We start from the raw sequence: 23,254 nt of genomic DNA on the forward strand, positions 1-23,254 counted from the left end.
AACTGGACCCAGATTGTATTTTGAAAGATTTTGCGAAAACATTGAAATTCAAGGATTGTTTTTGAAATTGGGATAAAAATGGGATTTTGAATTTGAAATCCAAGAATTGATTTTGAATTTAGGATAAAAATTGGATTTTAAATTTGGATCTTGATCTGTTTTGGTATTTTAAAATCTAGATTGAATTATAAATTGGATCTGAGATATTTTTCAAAAGATTTCACAAAAATGCTAGATTTGAATTTGAAATCCAAGAATTGATTTTGAAATTAGGATAAAAATTGGATTTTGAAAAGGATCTAGATCTGAGGTTTTGAATAAAAATTAGATCTGGATCTCGATTGAAGGAAATTGGTTCAAAATGGTAATCGAACCCTGAAAATGGATTTATAAAATAAATCTAAAATGAAAGATCCAGGCTCGTGGTGTAATTTGGATTTGGATATTGGATCAAGCCTAAAAATGAAATTGGATCTTGGATCTGGATTAGAATCCAAGAAATGAAATTGGGTCTTAGATATCAGATGAATAAGAGTTTGAAATCAGAAATTGATTTTAAATATCCTTCTGAATGGATCAGAAGGTGGATCCAAATAGAAATGGATCTGGATTCAGGATTGGTTAATTGGATCGTGGATATCTAATGAGATATTTCAGGTTCAGAAAGTGAATTTGGACTCTGAATATGGACTATAGAATGAAATTAGATGAAAAATCCAGGTTTGGGATGGAAGATGGACATCAAATCCAACATTGGATCCAGTATCCGATTTGAAAAGTGAATTGGATCTCAGACATTGATAAAAATCTTAGATAAATGAGTTGATCCGAGTCTGAATTTGGACTTGTCCTAGTTTGAAAATTGTCAAAAATGATGTTCTGAAGATTTTTTTTTTTTTGCCCTGCAGGGGTAGAAACACGGTATTGAACTAGTCTGAACTAATTTGAACTAGATAGGTTTGAAATGAACTGAATCATAAGCCAGTTATGCTAAGGTGAACTAAATTTGGAGCTGAAACACTAGCTCAACTAGCTGGGGTCAGCTCAATTTGGACTGACATGAGCTAAAATGAGGGTCTGAGAGCGTAGAAAGTAACTTTGAACTGAAACAGGACCATTTAAACTCCTGATGAGCTCAATTTTGGCTCATGAGGATAGAATCTACTGGGTTTGACTGACTCCAAATCAATTTGGCTAAAATTTAAGCTAAAAATGAGCTCATTTAGTATGAAATAAACTAAATTTAGCTGAAATGGACTGACATTGTTCATTGTGAGCTCAGGAGAGCTAGAAATGACTAACATTCTAACTCTTCTGAACTTAAAATGAGTTTGGCTAAGTCTAACTGACAAAGGTTTAGGGGTGACCTAGGGGTAAAATTATAATTTTATTGATAAAATGAGGGTAGACTGACCTCTGGACTGGAGTAAACCTAGGGGTGAGACTCGACACTACCCTACAGGGGTTGGGCATCTGCAAAAAGAGATGTCCGGAATGGACCTAAAAATTTTGGGGTGTTTACACCAACCTAGTGCACAATAGGTACCAACAATATTTCTCAAAATTACAGGCTCAAATCTGAGCAAAGTACTTGTACTTGTTGCATTATTTTAAATTTTATTTATGAATTAGGATGTGTGTATCGTACCCCACTGATCATGCAACTACATGCTCTATTCATTGTGAAGCACACCCAGGCAGGTGCATCAAATGTAACATCAACCACGACATGTTGCAAATACAAAATTCCATAAGTGCTCCTATGGCACCACAAAGGTTTTGCAGAACCGCAAGCTCAATTTTAGGCTTTCGCATAACTCATGACCCTAAAATGATCATAACTGTGAAAATATTTATATCATGCTTTTAACAATAAGTGGTTCATGTACTGGGTGTAATCATGGCATTCATAAGAAACAATTTGCATCATGGATACTTCATTCTTTGTTAAGGCTCAGTAATAGCATAAACATTATTTTCATGTGCATACAATGAAAATTGCATTTTTGTGAAACACACACATGTACACTCATTTCAATAACATAATGGCAAGAATCTTTATCATTTTATTGAGTTTTCAAATGTATGACCACCCTATTGAGTGTGTGACAATAAATGTAATAAATTTTGCATTCTGCGAAGCTATGCTCATGTATGTTCCTTCGATAAACATCAATTAGTTTAATAACAGCCTTATAGCATATGTAATATATATAGATTGGTTGGGCTGCAACAGCCAGTGGCAAGCATGCAGCCGTTGCAACCACAAAATCTATACCCTATTAGGGAGGGCACCCTGTTGATCATACAACTACGAGGAAAGGGAGCATGCTCCCTTCTTAACACAGCAGAATTGGTAGAATTGTGACAGCCTGCTGCGCAAGCAAGAAGCGATAGCCAACTAGTGCATCGGTAAACCCAGCCAGTTTGCCATAAAAAAAATTTTTATGCGGACCCTACCATTTATACAATTGTACCATTTATAATGGAAGACACTAGTTTTAGACAGCCCCTACTCGTTATACAATGATACAATAAGATTTGAACTTGCAAAGTCCCAATACAAGGTGCAATGCACTAGCTGCTCTTCACACAAATGCATGATAGGCCACAACTGGGGTCAAACTGACCCAGCTGACCATACCCGGCAGTGTGTTTGGAAGCCCTACTGTGCATGACGACCATCAACTATATCACAACCTACAGGAGCAGCAGACCCGGAGGCTGCAGACCTTGCCCTATTGTGGCCTTGATGTGCAACATACTACAACAACGCCAACAAAGGTATGGTGCACCCTGTTGTGCCAACGACACCCAGACCATGGTTGGTCGACTTGGTCAAATTGAGTCAGATAGACTAGTCTGTCTGATCTAACTGGTGAGGCCATAATATGGGTTGGGGTCGTGCAGGCCCTTGTTTGTCCCCGCACACCCCGTAATATTTTTTTCAAAAACCCAATCATAGATGCAGGTGTGTGCAAATGATTGTTAAAACAACTAATTACGCACTATGTGTGAATTATGGATACCTATTTGTTTTCTTTCAATTCTTTAGATAGAGAATAGCAACTAGTTGTGAAATGAATAATAATTGAACTTGTAGAGAGCATGTTTATGTACTAATTACGTAAGCATAAAGTTGTTGCACTAAATACTTAATTGAATTGCAAATACAAGTTATGCGTACACACCACACATAGTTGTGGATATCTAAGGTTGTTATGTATGCTTAACTACCTATATTTTGTTTCAACCTTGTTATGTGTACACACACACATAGTTGTAGATATCTAGGGGTGCTATGGTTGCCTATATGTTTAAATGATTTGAGTGCAGGATATACTATAAATATGATACTTATGCTAAGTATCAAAATAGCTATAAGCTAGTGTGTATTAAATGAAATGCAATGTAAAATGCAAATCGGGTAAACACCATGGTAAGTATATGTGATGTAAATGCATCACACTAACAATTTAATTTTATTGTATGCAACACCTTCATGCTTACACACTTCACTTAGTTATGGATATTTAGGGTTGTTGTGATTGTAGTTCGGTGATCGTGTTGAACATGATTTGAATGTATGAGAATAGAAGTGTTTTTCTTATTGTGGTTCAGGAGATCATGCTTGTCATAATTATAGTTAACGAAATATGGTGTGTGTTTGTTGTAGGTACATGTTTGAGCATACATTTCTATGAATGAATGTTGCATGATCGATGTGATAACATAACCAAATTAAATTGCATATGCAAAATGATATTTTTGGTAAAACATGTCATGTATGTTATCAACGAATCATGCATGAAAGCATGTGTGATAGAATCATGATTATGATAGGATTGTGCAAATATCGTGCCATTGTGACAAAAAAATATGGGTAAGTATATTTCTCGGCAAACCCGTTACACTAAGACCCTGGTATGTCCTGTGCTCTTATGAATGAACCATGATTTAAGTGGATTATATGTGAATGCTATTAATATATATATATATATATATATATATATATATATATACACACAATGTGTGAGACACATTATGCATGAAATGATTACTTTGCATATCGATTCATGTGGTAAAACATGCATATATGACTTTTATCTTGTGTGCAAATCTCAAAATATGTAGGAGTTACATATAATGAGGTTTAGTTGCTTCATATTATGAAACATGCATGTTCACGTACACATGCATGAAATTCATATTTTGTTTATGCGTGCTTTGAGGTTTAATCTATAAATACATGTGATAAATTTTTAAGTTCAAAAGTGAACTATGGTTCTTGGAACCTGGTTGGCGATATTATACATGTAATGTAACATATGATATGATATATGATGTAATGCTTGTTGATTGAATACATGAAAAGAATTTTGTGATAGATATTGTTGAGATCAATTGAATGTTCAAACCTGGATAATGGCTCATGACCTTGTGTTCGGTCGATTGAATTGATATGTGTTGTGCCCCAAAGTGGTAACCTAAAATCTTATGATTTGCTAGTTGATTTTATACATGCTTGTGCCCGTGTTGGTGTCTATCGACTTTGAAAATAGTCAATTGTATTGATGCATGTATGGGAATAGTTTTCACTGGATATGGTACTCATTGAGGAACTGTTCTCAAAGGATTCTATGTGAGGGTGTGCATGATCAGATTAGGTAATCTGGCTAGAGTGGTAAGTCTCTGTGAAGAAGTGCATTGTCCAAGAGCAGGTAGCCCACGAAGACGGTATTTTCCTGTGAGGAAGTATATTGTCTAAGACCAGGCAGATCATTTGTCTTGGGTGGTAACTCCTTGTGAAGTTGTATATTTCTCAGACCAAGTGACCGGGCATGGATCTTATGAATATTTATATGATTAAATGAAATGTTATGATGAATTGTGATGATCTTCTGAGTTGATTGGGATAGCAAGTTATGAATCTATAGATTTGGCTTTTCTGTTGTAGTATGATTATATACTGAACTTAGATATGAGAATCAGACATTTATCGATTTTAGATCTTAATATGAGGTTATGATTGTGATGTTTATATTAGCGTATAGTTGAATGACACGTCATGCATACAAATAACTAGTTTTGACTTATTAGGTGAATGACACATCACGCTTACATAGTTTTGTTGCAAATGATTGCATTACGATTGTTTGAGTGAATATATCACACCTATGTATCATTATTGATGTGTATCGTGAATATCTAACTAATTTACTTAGAAAGTATGTGCATATGTTTTACGCTGAATTGGTCAAATATGATTTGACCTATTATTTATAAAAAATATGAATGCATATGAAAATTATGCAATGATCTAAATGTCTTAAATGCACACACACACACACACACACACACACATATATATATATATATATATATATATATTTATTTATTTATTTATGTGATAACTTATATGTCTTGAATGCATATGGATTATGCTTTATGATGTGAGTTAAGGTTGAATAAAATATTAAGTGGTCGAATGCTTTTAAGTGCTTTATGTTCGAATGCTTGAAATGAATGACTCATGGGACGTTGTTTCCTTATCTATCACTTGATGATTAATGAATAATATATCATGTTTTTATCTTTAAATGTTTGATCATGTAGAGGCTTAACTATTATTTTTATAATTTAATTTGAAATAGAATTAAAACTCTTCATATTTCAGTCTTATATTGTACGTGGTTTGAAATGTATATATCCCATACATTTTGATTTGATTGCTATCTTTAGTGTAACCCCGCTCGAAGTTTTAACCATTTTTTAAAATTGTTTTTGCATTATAAGTTATGATTTACTTATAAAAAAAATAATGGTCTCAAAATTTCAATATTTGAATAATAATTAAGGTTTAAATTTTGAGATCGTTACAGGTTAAATGTTGCATTGTAGGTTCATTTTTTGCAATATGGTTTGGTTACGATGTTTGCATCGATTGGATGACCACTGTTGTGTAAGATATTCTTTAGCAAACAAACTCGTAAGATATTTGTAACTATGTCTAAAAATATGGCATGATTACAACATTTGGCATGATCCAATGATGCTAGAAAGCAAAAAAAAAGTTAAACTTGCTCACAATTAGAAATGGGTGTGCATTCGTAGAGGACTTAAACTTGTATGAGCATAATTTTTTCTTGGTTTTTTCTTCAATCAAAGTGAATCAATTTTGGGTCTTTGTGGCCTCTGATTGTTACGGGTAACCAGTATAAATTGATTTGGATACAAATTTTTTATATATATATAGATCTAGCACGGGTTCAGGTAAGTTGATGAGTCTGGGTGCGATGCTAAAGCAGGTAAGCTGCAAAAGGGTTCAGGCCTAAAATTTTATACCCAAGAACCAACTCATCTTTTAGTTGAGTCCAGGTTCAGACCCACACCAAGTTTCAGTCACTTCGGTGGATCACACCCAAAAAACATTCACAATCAATCATATGTCAACACGCCCCAACGGGGTTGGCTGAGTGGGGTGGGGGCATTGGCTGCTAGACCCTCCATGAGCGTCGCCCCTCTGCGCAAGTCAACTGGTAGCGTAGGTCCCAGGGGAGGGCCCTAACCTCGGAGTTTCGACCAAGTCAAAGGTGCCTACGACTCATACGCTAAAGTCAGAGGGTGTTGCCCTCCTTCAGCCAAAATCTTCGCTCCACGTCCGAGAGATCGGCAAGGGTTGAGCAGCAGATGAAGGAACCTTCAGGATTTCGGATCCCTGAGGATGCACTCGAAATTCGGGTTTAGAGACCTTCCTTTTCGGAGCTTCCACCGCCCCAGATCCCAGCTAGCGTGCGCACGAGCAGGAGGGGGAAGAGAAAACTTCTCCCTCCCTCTCTATCTCTGTCTCTCGCCTGTAAAAAGATCTGTGCGAAGGCTTGCGGTTGAGAAATTCCAGGATCTCTTGGCAGAAGGAATATCGGATGAGAGATTGATCTTCTTCCATGCTTTAGTTAACGAAATTTGCTCCCTTTCTTTTCTTTTTTTTCTTGTGCGTGTGTTGTGTGCGTACTCATGATTCTATATTTTCCAGCATTCTTGATAAGTAGATTGAAGCCGTTACTTTGAAAAGGTTTTTCTTTTTTTATTTTTTATTTTTTGTGGGAAAACCAGAAAGGAAAGTAGATAAGAAAACCTCATATGATTTTCGCTTCTTTGTTTCTTTTTCTAGATCGAAAGTTTCGTAGATCTAACAGCATCGATCGGACCAAAAGAAGGGAAATAAAGAAAATATCGTGAGATCTTCTCGCATTTCTGGAAGCGAACGGGAAGGAAGGCGAAAGTGTGTGCCTGAAATAATTTCACTCACGACAAATCGTCGAAATAGTTCGTTTTCTTCTCCTTCGGTGTAAGAGGAAATTAACTGGTAACCCAAGAATGGCTCTCGAAGTCTCCATATATTCTTTGCACTTCATTCCTAGGTCCTTCCTCCATGGAGAAAGCGTAACGAAGGCACCCTTCTCTTTCAAAACGTTGGGAAACGGAACCCCAACAAGAAGAGGATCCATCATCCACTGCACACATCATCCTGACGACCATCATCACATCAAAAGACCAAGAAGACATGAAGATAGACTGGACCGGATCGGTGGACCCGATTTCCACATCACGGAGCCCCCTGCTCCGGCAAGGGATCCGGTTCCCTGCGGCGTCGGAGGCGGAGCGGAGATGCCGCTGTCCTTGAGGATGATCAAGATGAAGCCGAGAGCTGCGAGGAGACCTCTGGATCAATTTAGTGACGACGGATCGGTCCAGCGAGCGTTCTCCTCCTTGGTGACCATGATAAGGGAGTTGCACGGGTTCGCCCTGAGGATGGTCCACCGGACCCTCTCCAGCGACTCCTCCTACGCCGAGGTGAACACTTATTTCATCTGGATCTTCCAAAAGGTCTTCTCTTCCACTCCGTCGCTCATGGTCTACGTGATGCTGCTGCTCGCCAACTTCACCGTTTACTCGATCGGGTTGGAGGATGCGGACTCCTCCATCTACAGGTGGGTTTCGGATCCTCCACCTGTGTTGTCCATGGATCGGATCCTCCTACAAAGCGAGGAGAAGCCGCAGACGTCTGCGATGTGGATCTGGACCGATGATGGATCCGGAATTGGATGCTGGGAGAAGGATTCGATCCTGATCGACTCGGCGTCGAGGGAATTCTGGGCATTTAACGACGAGGAGTCGAGAAGGGAGGAGGAAGCCGCGCAGAAGGCTCGAGAGCCCTACGAGCGGACGGAGCTCATGTACCTCCGGGAAATAGCAGACGACCCGGATAACCCGCTCCTACTGTCCAACTATGCTCAGTTCCTTCATCTCATAGCTCGCGATTTCGACAGGTATTTTGTAGCCTTTTAATGTTCTCCCGGAGTGTTGGTTTTCCATTTCATCTGCTATATATTATGATTATCATCAAGCCTTGTGCACCAAAACACAGGATCGCTGTGCGTGTACCGATTTCTGTGTTTCGTTCAGCGATTTTCTGTGTTTTGTATTTTACATATAGAAAATCGCTGCCCACGTCGCGATCTTTTATGTTAGAAAATTGCAACACGCATTAGTGATTTTTGTGTTCTATGTGGCTCGGGAACTTTGTAAAGTACTCGGCTCGATCACCTAACCGCGTGTGCATCTTACCTCGCCCTCGCGCTGCACTTATTTACTGCGTCTTTCTTTTGTGGCAGAGCTGAGCTCTTCTTCAAGCGATCGGTGCACACTTCGCCACTGGATGCGGAAGCGATCGGGCAGTATGCGGTTTTCCTTTGGAAGGTTCGTCGTGACCTGAGTGCCGCAGAAGAAGCATTCTTGGATGCTATTGATGCCAGTCCTGGCAATCCACACCACATTGGCAGCTATGCCAATTTTCTGTGGGGATGACACTTGCTGGCTATCAAAAGCTCGCTACCTTCGAGTTGCTTAGCCTTACAGCTCTCGCTCTCCGCTGCTGATAGCCTCGTAGGAAGTTAGTTGGTCCTTCCAATTGGGAATTGCCCCTTCCATGTACATCTCTCTCTCTCTCTCTCTCTCTCTCTCTCTCTCTCTCTCTCTCTCTCTCTCTCTCCAACCAGCACGAATGACATGGAAATATACGTTGCGGAATGACAAACGAATTACATTAATGGAGTTAATGTATTTAGATAGACGTATGTCAGTGAACACTATACACATGGCAAAGAAAGATCAGCGAGATTGAAATTTTAAACTAGGACAGCTGAAAAGGAAGAAAAACGAAAAGGGGACATATTGTAGCTGAGCAATATGTTTCACTGCATGCATGGCCACACCAAAGCGCCGAGACTACGAGGGGTGTTACCATCATTGTCCTCAATGCTAAGGTCACCGCCATGGTTGATGAGATATTCACAAATCGCCTGCCTCTCACACAAAGCTGCATAGTGCAAAGGAGTTTGGCCTTCATTATCCTGCATGGTTTTGTCTCATCAGAGAACAAGAGCATTGGGACTGCATGTAAAGCCAACGCAAGAATTATATGATGGAGCACCTGAGATTAGACTGAGCTCATGATAGGCTCAGAGATTCTGAAAACAGATAGGCTTATCACCATGGTCTATTTGGTGAAACGTGTACATAGTCTTAGATCGGTGGCATGAGGAGCACTGACGTGGCTGAATTATCCAAGAACCAAGGGTCTCAGTGTAGAGGAACATTAGACCATGATTTGTTACCACTAAAGTTGTGAAGTCAAATCCATTTTTACCATGATATGCAACATATGGAAGAACGCAGTTGAGAAAAAACTCAAGATAAATGGTACTTCTTTCAACAGGTACATTACACACAGAATAGATGTCAGAAAAACTCAGGCAGAGGAGCAAAACCATGACCGTCATGAGTGAACAGGGGCATCTGAACATTCTCAATGTCGGGCATGAAATGCCTAATAATCTGCTTTCTAGAATGTTATTTGTTAAAAGTTGAAACATGAACAATGGTCTGAGATCTTTCTTCCTGTTTCATGGTGAATTTTCTAGGACGAAATAGGGAAAACAAGACCTTTTAGCATTACCTTGACATTTACATCTGCATGCTTACTCACAAGCAGTTCAACAGCAGTTGAGTGGCCACGGTCTACTGCCCAGTGTAGTGCAGTCCTTCCATCACTGTCTGCAAACAACAAGAGTACGTTAGTGTTCAGAATGATTCCTGATTAAACAATTCATTTATTTAAAGAATTCTAACAATAGCTTCAACATCAAGCAGTGCTTAAAGCCTTGTCAAATCTGAACTGGGCAAACTTGATCCTATTACAAAGCTGTGAAGCAGGAGATAGAACTCAATCACAAGCATGAAGCCTACATAAAACAACAAGGTATATGATGAATCGTCACTGCATGGCACCAGAAAATTACAAATAAAGAGTGGCAATTAAGAAAAAATACTGCTGATGCAACTTAAACAGGTAAAAATGACATGGCCTTTACACTGGAAGAAAGATTCTAAATAATCATGTATTTCAAGCTCAAGTATGATCAGTTCATTCATGTTGATAAACAAGAAATTACAATATAGCGATCCCAATCATTTCTTGCAACTGCTGCACAAAAATATACCTCCATCTAAATACCAAACGGGACTTCAAATTGAAAGTAAAAAAGATTCCGACATGGTAATGAGGAAAAACATCTATAAGAATGCATACTCTAGTGAACCATGCACTTGATACAAAATAGTGTTTGTCGTACAAGGGCCAACCAAATTTTCTTGCACCGTACGCATATTAGAAATCAAAATTAGGTATGAATTCTTTGGACCAGTAAAAACAAAACACCAAAATACGATCCCATCAAGATGTACATACAGTTGGGATAGACTGAAAAATTCTACTGATCCCTAATCTTGTAGAGTCAAGGTAACAGCACCACCCATGAATCATGATGTGCTCACAAATAATTAGTAGTTGGGGCTCAATTTTTCTGAGGATTGACTTTTTCATGCGTTGGAACCCTTCAACTTAAGGCATGTTCACTCAGTCACTAGATTATGCAGAACTTCCTTGCATCTGAAAAAACATGTTGCTAGGATTTCAAGTTGAGCAGATAACTGACATAAAGGATCCAGTTCTTGCAAGAAAAGTGCAACCTCAGTCAATCTAGAATCCAAATTTTTGTCATCCTTTTGCATTACTGAAACTAGTGAAGTCACCTTTTGCAATTTGGAAAGGTTTTAATATAAAAGCAAGTTGGGTCCAGAATTCATATCACTGGGATCAAATAATGTTCAAAAACTTCGGAACAAAGGTATAAACAAGTAAAACCATGCAAGTATCACCACATTGATCAAGAGAACCAGTTTACCTAGAACATATAAATCTCATTTTTTAAGCAACGAAGATGTGCCATTTTCACAGGAAGGGATCCCACAAAGAAGATGCAAAGATGGGAGTCAACTATCCAGTGCCCCATAGGGCATTCAGCTTGAGCACAATAAATAATCAAAGTGATCCTGATTACCCAAATCTAGCCATCGATGAGTAGAAAGTTTAAAACATAAAGCATATCGAATAAATCACCAAATGCAAACCACAACAGTTCCATATAGTTATCAGCAAATGAAATTAAAATGACAACAAATGGCCACTTACAGGATATTAATTTGTAATATCAATTACCAAGATGACTAAAACAATATTTACATGGTCTTCCCAGCATTGGACTCATGGGACTTTTTTTCATTTATGTGAGGAGAAACCACCTTTATGGTTTGGACATCCCAGGTATGGGCCGGGAAGTGCCAGGTTGACCATGGCCCTATTTCGGTATCTGCAGTGTAAAACTCCATGGGGGAGCCCCTCCTTGCCCACCAGGAAAGTCTCCCCATCACTTGGATCCATGGGACTTGAGACAGATCAGGCTGCAGACTGCCTCAGATGACCTGATCAAGTAATTACAAGGTATAGGTGACACCCATTGGCTCAAAATGAGTACATAAACCAACGCATACAGTTGATCCCCAAGTCAAGACAAAGCACAAGTAAACCTCAAAAAATTCCAATATGGGACAGGCCATATAAAAAATTGGCTACAGTTTTCTGCTCCCATCCTGTTCAACAAGCCTCAAAGTTAATTTCTGAGAACCACCAAGGTCCAGCAGAACCTCAATCCATGTTAGGACCAAGGTCAATTGCCAAGTCATAAACAGTTATAAGACAACCTAATTTTTGAATGAAAATCAAAGACATTTTTTATTTTTCTTAAAATCAAGAAGAGAAAATGCTTCCAGAATGGATTATGTTTACTACCATCAGATTGAATAAGAAATTTGCAATAGATAAAACAAAAAAAACTATCAGGCTAAAGCAACAAAGATTGCAAATAACCACACCCATGAAACATAAAGATTGTGACCCAAGACACCAGATAAATATCCCATCATTGCATATACTCTGTTGTCTCTATCGTTTGCTCCTATTTTTTGTTTTCTTCCTTTTCTTTCACCTTGTTCTGCAATCTTCTCTGACTGAGCTGCATAAGCCCATCAAAAGAAGCCTCACTTCTCATAAACACCCACTCATGCTTGACACCTCCTCCTTGCGACCACTGTTATCACCTCCACTTTGTCCCAACTAAGGACATGGTAAACATGACAGCATATGGAATTAAGGACATGGTAAACATGGTACCTACCGGAACTCAAGCAACAAGAACAACAGAAGCCATAAACTTCTGCAAAGTTGGGGTGTAATATTCACTACATTGACAGATCCCAGTGTCAAAGAAGTCACTCATCTTCCTGAATAAATATTCAGAATTTCTCCAGGTTCAGTGGAACAATGTTATAATATCCATTGAAAATTGTCTGCAGTTAATGAAATTGAAAAATTAATATCTGCATTGAGACTTCCCAATTGCAAGTTATGTAGTCAAAAGTACCAACTAGACCCCTAGTCAGGCTAGTCACCAGAAAAAGGCCTAGACAGCTGAGTTCCTAGGTACCTTCCTGATGGGACCAATTTTACCCACTAGGCGCCGACTAAGTTCCCTCTCCTAGGTGCGAGAGCAGTTTAGCCATTTTTCTTTTTTTTCTAATGTTTTAGGAAAGGGGTTTTAAAACTCTCTCTCTTGTTCTTCCTCCCCTCGTCCCTCTTCTTCTCGCCCCTTATTCTTCCTCCCCTTTAATCTTTTTCTTCTTTGTCCCCCTGTTCTCTTCTTCTTCTCCCCTTCCCCCTCTTCTTTTTGCCTCTTCTTCTTATCACCCCTTCTTCATCCTCCCCATGTTCTTCTTCCTCTCCTCTCCTCTTTCTTCTCTTCTTCTTCTTCTCATTTTATTTTTCTTCTCACCATCTTCTTCTTTGTCTTCCTAGGCTGAGTGATATATATATATATATATATATATATATATATATATATATATATATATATATATATATATATGTGTGTGTGTGTGTGTGTGTGTGTGTGTGTGAAATGATGAAAATGTGCTTAGTTAATTATATAAATTGACTTCATTTTACATATATGTTTTTGTGTTACTTTGTTTGTGTGATTTTCTCTGTGAAAGGTTGAAAGCTATGTCACATAGGTGTGGGTGCGGATGTGGGTGTGGATACGGCTGCGGATGCGGTGATGCAGCTCTTTAAAAAAAACTTGGGTGTGGGGTGCGGTATATATATATATATATAAATTTTAACAGTTTTAAGTTAACACTAATGAAATAAAAGCAATTATCATATCATCAATTCATCATGCATAAATTCATGCAATAAATCAAATTAATAATCTACAATTGCTATTCCTTATCAATAAAAAATAACACGACACTGGTGCGGAGGTGCATATAGAAATATATGGATGTGCGTATACGTGTATGTATGTGCATTTATGTATTTATATATATAATATAAATAAAACTGGAATTCGTTAGGGTTAACTGAATCTACTTTTGGATAAAAATGGACCTTAGTGTGGTTGACTTCACTAGACACAAAGGAAACCGTGTCCAAGTGTCAACGTGGGTGCGGTGCCCCTGTTAGAAGAGTCCGTGTTAGATAGGTTGAAAGCATGCATAGCTAACTTTAATTGATTATGTCTTCCATATATGTGTCTGTTACTTTGTTTGTGATGAATTTTTCTGTTAAAGGCTGAAAGAGATGTGTGTGATTCTTATTACTGATTACAAATATGTGATACAGAGCAGGACCGAACCGGGCCTGTACAGGGTGACTCAGGCACGGCCAGGGAACCCGACCCAAAGGGGATGGACGATCGGACCCAGGAGTTGGATCCGATCGCGAGCAAGGTGTCTCGAGGCAGGGACGTGGCCCTGCGCACCTACTCCAGGCGAGCGAAGGTCGGAGGCATCCCAGTTTCATCAGCAGATTGAAGTCGTCTCGGGTCCAAGGGCCCGACCCGAGACCCAAATCCACTTGCAACCTTTAAATACCCTGTTTTAGGGTTGCATGGGGGCAGACGTGATTGAGTTTTCAGCCAAGCCTTTCTCTGACATTCTTTGCCTTGCAGTTTCTGTTTTAATCTGTTATTCTCCTATTTTTTTCTATTATTTTTCCTTCAGCTATATAGCTTTTAGGTGTTCTTTGATTATGCCTATGAAATAAATACGAGTTCTATTCATTACTGCGTTTGACATCTGAAAGCTGATCCCCCATGCTGCACCAAAGTGGTATCAAAGCGCAGCCCCTCCTCCTTGGTCGACGACATGGCGCAAGAAGCGAGAGACGATCCTACGAACGGGAAGGAGCATGAGGAAACGGGTACCGTCAACGAAGATCCCATGATGCGGATGATCGACATGATGACAAAGATCCAAGAAAATCTGCTACGCGTAAGCAAGGACATAGCCGGCATGTCCAAGCGTTTGGATGGTGTCGAAGGTCGGATCTTCGTTCTTGAGTCGCCAGTGGAGTCGCGCACAACGTTAACGCAACAAATGGGTACGGGAGCGAGTGACAGTGTTGTCGATCTCGCCAATGCTGCAGCGGTCGACCCAGCCCAACTGAGTTATCAGCCTATCGTGCGACGTGAGGGCGCTGAGATGGCCTTGCACAGGGATGCGGGACGCGTTAACTTCTCGCACATGGTACCTTCTCTCCACCCGGATTCGGTGGCGGTTGTGACAGTAAATCGAGCATCTTATCTCAAAAGGCAAGTCCTCAATCCCTAAGCTAGATGTCATTGCCATACTAACATAAATAATGCTCACAACGTAAGATCTAATTTCAAACAGCCCTTTTCAGGGGGGGAAAGGCTTCCAAGAGTATTAAAAAATAGTATGTAAAGCAGCAAGATGGGTATAAGAATCATAAATCTGAAATCCAGAACCAACAAAACATTGAGCAAACATGCATACGGACCCTTCAAATTCACTGCAACTCCATGTTCAAGATGCTTCATCAGGCTATCAATCTCTCCCTCTCTAGCAGAGACATGGATAGCATCTAGCTTCCTGCAACAAACCAACATATCTTTAGAGTAAAAAAAACAATGAAGCAATGCCTCCTTTTTAATCCTTACATCCCTATAGCCACAGAAAGAAAATAATGGGTGCATTTTTTTCCCCAAATATTACTTTAATTTGTCACAATCAATGAAAATACCAGAATTTGTAGCAAACACTACAAGCAGCATACATTAAAAACTCTTAGTTAACTGTTGAATGTGGATTACATGAAAAAAGTTTGTTGCTAAAGAAGATGACTACCAAAAACACCTTAAAACAGAAAGAATAGCCAAAACTGTAAGCATAATACTGCAGGTGGATTCTTCAGTCCCATTAAAGGAACACATCTATGCTACAAAGACAATTCACTTAGCATGTGTCCTGTGTTGGCACGAGAGGAGACAGGACACACCACAACACTTCATGAATAAGGTAAAACATGTGTTGGACACGATCAACACTGTGCCCTTACCTTCAGTTATTTCCCTTTATGATCTTGATTGTTTCTTATATATGCACTTGTTGGTGGATTCTCATTTAAAATTTACCAATAATTACATTATATTGAATTTCAACTTAAATTTATTGTCATAATCAATTAGAATTGTTGTTCCAGAATTTGCACTTAAGATGACACACACACACACACACACACGTGGTCGTGTCCCCGTCTTAGTTTTACAAAACTCCGGTGCTATATCAAACATGTACATTTGTCCTGTACTCATGTCTGTGTCTATGTGACATAGGAACACATTGTACCATCGTAAACCATGCAACTACACCGACCAAGTATCAACAGCACAACTATTTGAACTATTTATTCAAATGCTAAGAGCCTAAGACAATCCCCTCTTGACCGGATAATTTAAAGGCCTGGAAAACCACGCAGACCACAAAATTAGGCAATAAACTGACTGGACTGGTTGGACTCCTTGCCCAAGATAGAAATTAGAAAGCCATTCTTAGGAGTATTCAGTATGTGTATTTTGCGGTATTTCACTCTTACCAGGGAATTATTTAGAAAAAAATAAATCCCAACTTTAAACTACATTATATAGGTGCACTTTTGAGGTATTTAACACTTAATAAGGGGAAATTTGCTAGAGAAAAACGCTTTCTTGTTATCCAAAAGACCTCAACGTTAATACTACATTTTAGGGGGGAGGGGGCATCCAAATGGTGTACTTTGATGTAATTAACAATTTTGCAACTGCAACGCTTGAAAAAGTTCCTCGCAGACCACTCATATGTTTGGAATGTGAGCCCTCCCAGACCAGTTGCAACATCTTACACAGTGAGGAAGGGTGGGGGTGGCCCTACCACCTAGGGTTTGGGAACCCAATAACATCACAAGATCCAGGTTATCCTGTATCAAAAAATAAACGAAGTCCAAGATTCCACTTTCTGTTTTTCCTTTCTCATCACCAATTACGAAACTATCCATAATCAAGTGACTGTCTATTTTTACTATTCCACAGCTTATTCTGTAGCTTGCAGATTTACATATATACTACCTTCTATAATTATGTTGAGATATAACTTTCCTGTAGCCTTGAGTCTCATATTTTTAAATGCATTCCACATTTTTCGAATTTGTGTTTTGGTACAAATGTCATTAGTTATGATGATATTCTTTCATTCTCTCTGTTTGTGAAGGTAACACAGAAATTTGCTGACTGCACCTTTAGCAGACTTTGCCTACTTTCTGCCCATGACCATGCCTGGTGCTATCCAAACCTATCACTTGTCATTTGAGAATGATAGACAACAATATCTATCATGCCGCTGTGGTCATATAGATAAATCACAAATCATCAGGAATTCTCTCTTTACTTCTCTTCTACAAGATGCAACATGCTATTAATAACTTTTAGTCACATGTTCTGAATAAATTGGATACAGACATGTGAGCTCCAATTTGTTGCACAATTTTTTTAAAAAGAGTGGACCTAATGTCCATTAGATGCCCTCCCTCAATACATGATGAAAAATGACACTATGATTAATATAGCAACAGCTGAATATTTGCCAAGTGTGTCATCACAACAAGGCTTCAGAGTATATCTGCAAAGAACTGTTCTATGCATGTCGACAACAAGTTCGCAAGAATTGAGGGATCTTTGCTTGCTGTGGGCAGTCCCAGAAGGTAAGGCAAGCATTCAGAGTATTAATAAAGAAAACAAAGTGATGATAACTTCAATCAAAGATATTTACATTCTGTAACCGGTTAATATCCAAGGAGTCATTGCATCTCCAAATGGGTAGAGATTGTTGCAATTCTTAATGCACACCCTCGGGGCAGGTTTGGAAGCAAGATAAACTCTCATAGGAAAAGAAAAATTTGCCTATGAGAAGTTTTGATAATGCTAACTTTTCTAAATGAAAATTTTTCACTTGTTAGAGTAGCATGAGAAAAATAAAATGAAAAATGTTAAAAAAAATGAGAGAGAGGAAGATGGTGGTGGTGGTGGTGGTGGTGGTGGTGGTGGTGGTGGAGCTTCTCCGGCGCGGTTTTTGGGGAGGTGGGTGATGGTGGATGGTGGTGGTGGTGGTGATGGATGGTGGAAAATCATTGTAGAGAGGGCGGTTTTTTGGGAGGTGGGTGATGGTAGTGGTGGTGAGATGGATGGTGGTGATGGTGCCATTTTTTGGGAGGTGGATGACGGTAGGTGGTGAGATGAATAGTGGTGATGGATGGTGAAAAATCATCATAGGGAGGGTGGTTTTCCGAGAGGTGGGTAGTGGTGGTGATAAGATGGATGGTGGGTGGTGGTGGAGGTGAGATGGATGGTGGTGGGTGGTGATGGTAGTGAGATGGAGAGAGAGAGAGAGAGCTCACAAATTTTTTCTTGAAACATTCCTCCACCCACCCCCCATGGAGGAATGTTTCCAATCAAAAAGTGTACTTTTTAGAAAAACTCTCTCGGAGAGAAATTTTCTCTCATTTGGAATGGTCGGAAAAACCTACGGATTTTCCATTTTGTATCACTTTTCATACATCTTTCCCACTTCCAAATATGCCCTGAAAGAATAGGATCAGTAGATCATGACTCATCTAGATAAAATTAGATAGTATCTTGAAGAGTATGAATATAGCTACCTTCTTTAAGTTTTTGTTTAATACTAACATGCACTTTGCTGGTTCCACAAATGTCCAATATATTCAAGTCAATGACGTGCATTTCATAAATAATGTCCGCAAGTTTCCCAGATATCACATCCATCATGTTTAAAGATCTCATTAGGTAACAATGAAGGTAAAACTGTCCATTCTCACCACCACTCTATTATATAAAACATAAGATCAATTTTATAAAGAAAATATAAAAAAGTAAACTACACTATAAGGAACTCATATAACTATAAGGATGAAGAATACAATTCACTATCAGAATCTTCCTCATGAACCAACGAGCTAAAAACAGGTCCCATTGTTCCTTTTGATGCAGAACTAGCATCACCACCTTTGTTTTCCTTCTCACGCACATGCTATCAAAAGAACAATAACAAGGAAATAATTGCAACTCTAAAGGGGAAATATTAGAGAATAAAAGATCGAAATTAAAAAAACAGAGATTTAGAGCTCACAGAAGATCCACCAGTTGCCCAGGTAGGGTAAAGTTCATTCACAATCTTAACATAGTTTTGCATAGCCTCTTCTGGAGATATAGAACCCAATCTCTGCCATGCATTCCTTGCACAGATCATCAAAATTGATTTCTCAATTTACAAACTCATTTGAACAGTAACTTTACAAACATAAATTAATAAAAACTGCAAAAAATAAGGACAAGAAGACAATATTGTGGACGGAGTGAGAGAGAGATCTACCCTCCCCAAAATCCATTAATTGATTGCAAAAATGATAACAAATTACCCAGGTGCAACCGAGCAAAGAAAATATGGTAAACATAAGACAAGAAGGCCCAATATTCTTGCCCCAATTACAATAAGGACTGATCAGTTTATTCAACAGATGCTTGACATTGTAAATAAAAACTAAATCATGAATCGTGGAGATGATGGCAAGAATAGTAAAAAACAATACAGTCCTCCACCAGGAATCAGCACAGACATAGATGTCCAAAAAGATATCAACATAAAAAATAAAACTGAAAAGAAGATACTGTACATATGCATCTGGATCTCCATAATGCATACTGTGGAATCATATGCCATTGCAAGAAACTACTATTTTCGAAACATTAGACTGTATATCAATTGTGGCGATGTGCTTTAGAAATATTGGCTGCCTATCTTAAAGGCAATTATACAGATATCCTATATAGCTATATCACATGGACTTGGCTGTAGATATAGGAGACAACCATTTTCTATAGAGTTTTCATTAGTATGGTATATAACAAATACTGTTCATGTTCATCAGTAAAAATGGAGTAACACTCAGACACCTAGCATGTGTATCCCATGTCAACACGACATGACATTCAGACACACCATGACACTTCACAACATAGTACATAATGTCACTAAGGTTATCTATTTCCTTTTATGATCTTGATTAGTTATTTTGTATCCGCATACATTCTTTTTCTTTTTAAACTTATCATCAAGCATATTACATTTCAATTCCAACTTAGTTCATTTGATGCTTTTAATTGTAGTAATTTACAATTGTTATTCAATAGTTTGCACTTGAGACGATATTGTGTATAGGGAGAATATTGGCTACCCTTGGGTGTACAATATCTCTAGCATAACACCTACTGATAGAAACAGAGCTTTGTATTATTTGACTCTCGGCCCCGTAATATGATAAAGTGTTACTTCTCTACTTCAATTTTAAGGAAAATATAATAGCTCTTTTAAAATTTTCCTGAAGCCAAAAAGCAGGAACCAAGAAATGCATAAAAGAAATAGACCAATGCAAACAAAAAGAGAGCCCATGATCCACCAAGAATCTGAAGTGTCAATATAGAGATGAAGGCATCTGAATTACAAAGGAAAGCAAGGAAATCCAGGTTGTACAAGTAGGAAATCCTGTTATCCAGTTGTTGATTAGTAACTTTCTACAATATTGTCAGACCAGACTTACTGATGAACAGGCACAAAACCAAAAGCCACTTGGTTGGTTTTTATGTGTATCAAGATATCAAAAATATGCCAAACAACTCATTTATTGAAATTGTCTTCCTTTGCAAGATTTCCTTCTCAAACCAATGTTTCCTAATAGAATTCTATGTGATTATGTAAGAAAGATATAGAGGAAAAGAAGAAGAAGAAAATAAGGTACTCAAGCTCAAGGTAGTCTTGCATAAGGATCTAAAAACTAGTGATAAGTTAACAAGAACTGAAAAAATATGAAAAAGAAAATAGAAAGCATGATACTCAAATAGTGATTTTCATTGACATGTAAAAAGAAAAATAGCTCAGTCACAAATTAATTAAAGATGCAACCTATATAACTGATCATAAATTAATTGAAGATCAAGAAATCAGCTAACCAATTAAACTCCGATTTCACTAATCACGTGTCTGTGTCTGAAGCACTTCATAAAGGAGATTCATTGATGGATATTAGTTTCAATTGCGTACATGTCACATGAGTGGCATCTTTGCACCCGTTGTCCTCTAAAATTATACTATACATTATGCGCTTGGAAAATTATGATCGACCTTCATTTTCCATTAATGGAGGCAAAATCGATCCCTTTTGAGATTTTATGAAAATAAATAAAGGACGGTGTTGATGTTAGATGACAACAAATCGAATTGTGAACCTCCCCAATCTGAATCGACCATTTTTCTTTTTCTATTTCTTGATATCATAAAACCAATAGTGCCAACAAGAACAAATGTATATTACCCATACCAGAAGAACAGAAACGGAAACGATCAAGAAGTTTTACCATTTTGCTCGAGCAGCCATTTTGAGAGGTGATGGCTGAGGAACGCTGCAAGGACCTTCCGTCGCAATCTTATAATACCCATAGAGCTGCAGCTGGACGTCATTCGAGACCTTGAGAGCGGACTGATCCGCTGCCGCCGCCGCGACAAACGTTGTCGCGGCGGTGAACTCCTCGTCTAACTCCGTGCTCTCTACTCCTTCCCAATCATCGTCTTCTTCCTTCTCCTCCGCAGAGCGGCCCAGTCCAGCGACGTTCGCCCCTTCAGGCGCATCATCGGCAACCCCAATCCTTCCATCTCCAGCAGCAAACGATGCCACCGCAGGGGCGGGAGGTGGATCGCTGTGATCTCCGCCCTCTCCAATTGGGGTCTGTTGGAGGGGGAGATCTTCCCCTCTGACGACCCTAAGATTCTCCTCTCGGAAGGAGAAGACGACGGAGAGGAGCTTGGCGACGAGGAAGGAGAAGATGAGTCCCAGCAGAACGGATTGGCCAAGCTCCTCCCAGTCTCCCATTGTGGAATTTACGGTTTTGTAGACGAAACCCTCGAAAAACTGCAGACTCCTTCGAGCCCTCTCTTCTTAGCTTTCTTGTTTTCTTGGAAAAGGGAGAGAAACAGAAAGAGTTGGGAAGACAAGAAGAGTGGAGGGAGAGCGAAAGCGGGAGGAAATGAAAAGAGGACGAGACGAGAGGTCCCGGCTCCTCCTGTTCATCGTAAAGGTTAGGTGTTGAAATTGGAGGGAGTTTTCGCCCGTCAACCACCTCGACCCGTTTTTTCACGAAGCAGGTTATATGTTTCCCTCAAGACGCAGGTGCGTGTTGGGGTCCGAATGAGCGTCACTTATATAAGCACTCCTCACTTAGCGTGAGTCATGTGAGATTGCAAAGACTTGGTACTTTTTTCTACCATTTTCATCATAAAATGATGGTTAAAAAAAAAGGATAAAAATGGCTTCCATCAAAAAAAGTAAAACGTCAGTTCAAAAAAAAGTCAAAAATATCTTTCATCTAAAAAAAAAAGGATGATGTTAACTCTTCAAAATCTATACGTTTGGTTTTTGCCCTAAGCAAAACGTTTGCATCATTTGCTGTAACAGAAGCTCCTTATGACAATGCACCCTTTATCATCGTTTGTTGTCGCCGAAACACTCTTTGTTGTCACATGTTGTCATCGGAATACCTTTTGTCATTGTCTGATGCCGCCAAAGCATCTTTTGCCATCGTTTGTACAGTGAAAGCATCGTTGCCACCATCGGTTGCATCTACCTTCTAGGTATTTCTTCTCTACTGTCGGATTACCAAAACTCATATCATTTTGGTGAGTTTCGTCTAAGGTTTCGCTATGTAAACAAATCAATTTGTAAATCTGAATGTTAAATCTTACAATTGATTGTACTATTCATACTAAATAACACCTGTTTTCATAATAAAATAAATCGATTTGTACCTATCCAACTTCTGGGCATCGAAAAATAGTTAGCACAATTTGTTCTTATAAAGGCCAAATATTACAACGATATGTACTTATGAAGGCTAAATTTCTACAATGATTTGTACGTTGGAATGCAATACATTCGATGCAGCAACGATTTATACTTTTAAAGCAGTAGCGATGTGTAATTATGATTTATGAAGTTACCACGATTTGTACTTAAGTTTGTTAAATCGTACAACAATGTTTACTTATGAAGCTCAAACATTACAACGATATATACTTATGAAGGTTGCGATTTTTACAACGATTTGTAAGTTTGAAGCAGCAACGATTTATACATTTAAAGCAGTAGTGATGTGTATTTATGAAGTTACCTCGATTTATACTTAAGTTTGATTAATCTTACAACGATGTTTACTTATGAAACCAAATATTGCGATGATTTATAATGTTGGTGATTGTTTAACGAATATGATAATTTATAATATTATATACTTGGGGAGGCGGTTGTAACATATAATGATGAGGTTAAATTTATGTATTG

General features: G+C 38.6%; 2 protein-coding genes across 3 annotated transcripts; one reads left to right on the plus strand and one right to left on the minus strand.

The window, feature by feature from the left end:
- Positions 1 to 7,668: 7,668 nt before the first annotated feature.
- LOC149822251 (uncharacterized) lies at positions 7,669 to 8,868 on the plus strand. The gene is made up of 2 exons (XM_089980244.1): positions 7,669 to 8,330; positions 8,676 to 8,868. Exons 1-2 carry the CDS (start codon positions 7,669 to 7,671, stop codon positions 8,866 to 8,868), a joined length of 855 nt encoding a protein of 284 aa, XP_089836370.1.
- A 235-nt stretch (positions 8,869 to 9,103) lies between these two features.
- Positions 9,104 to 22,078, minus strand: LOC149822252 (acyl-CoA-binding domain-containing protein 2-like). 2 transcript variants are annotated; one of them, XM_089980181.1, is made up of 7 exons: positions 21,279 to 22,078; positions 18,997 to 19,102; positions 18,788 to 18,897; positions 15,320 to 15,411; positions 10,019 to 10,116; positions 9,494 to 9,617; positions 9,276 to 9,413 (listed from the first exon to the last, which is right to left on the minus strand). In XM_089980181.1, exons 1-6 carry the CDS (start codon positions 21,788 to 21,790, stop codon positions 9,522 to 9,524), a joined length of 1,014 nt encoding a protein of 337 aa, XP_089836307.1. In that variant the 5' UTR covers positions 21,791 to 22,078; the 3' UTR covers positions 9,276 to 9,413; positions 9,494 to 9,521. The 2 variants fall into 2 exon arrangements, with proteins under 2 accessions (XP_089836306.1, XP_089836307.1); XM_089980180.1 differs by lacking the exon at positions 9,494 to 9,617 and having other exon boundaries at positions 9,104 to 9,413.
- Positions 22,079 to 23,254: the final 1,176 nt, after the last annotated feature.

Source organism: Nuphar pumila, chromosome 11 (assembly GCF_984573655.1).
Source record: "Nuphar pumila chromosome 11, dmNupPumi1.hap1.1, whole genome shotgun sequence".
Taxonomy (NCBI): Eukaryota; Viridiplantae; Streptophyta; class Magnoliopsida; order Nymphaeales; family Nymphaeaceae; genus Nuphar; species Nuphar pumila.

Excerpts from the sequence above, each read along its gene's own strand:
- LOC149822251 (XM_089980244.1), top strand. The coding sequence starts at position 7,669 with ATGCCGCTGTCCTTGAGGATGATCAAGATGAAGCCGAGAGCTGCGAGG. Across the intron at positions 8,331-8,675 it reads ATAGCTCGCGATTTCGACAG|AGCTGAGCTCTTCTTCAAGC; the intron begins GTATTTTGTAGC and ends CTTTTGTGGCAG.
- LOC149822252 (XM_089980180.1), bottom strand. The coding sequence starts at position 21,790 with ATGGGAGACTGGGAGGAGCTTGGCCAATCCGTTCTGCTGGGACTCATC. Across the intron at positions 15,412-18,787 it reads GAAGATTCTGATAGTGAATT|GAAGCTAGATGCTATCCATG; the intron begins GTATTCTTCATC and ends GGTTTGTTGCAG. Across the intron at positions 9,414-10,018 it reads ATGCAGATGTAAATGTCAAG|GATAATGAAGGCCAAACTCC; the intron begins GTAATGCTAAAA and ends AAAACCATGCAG.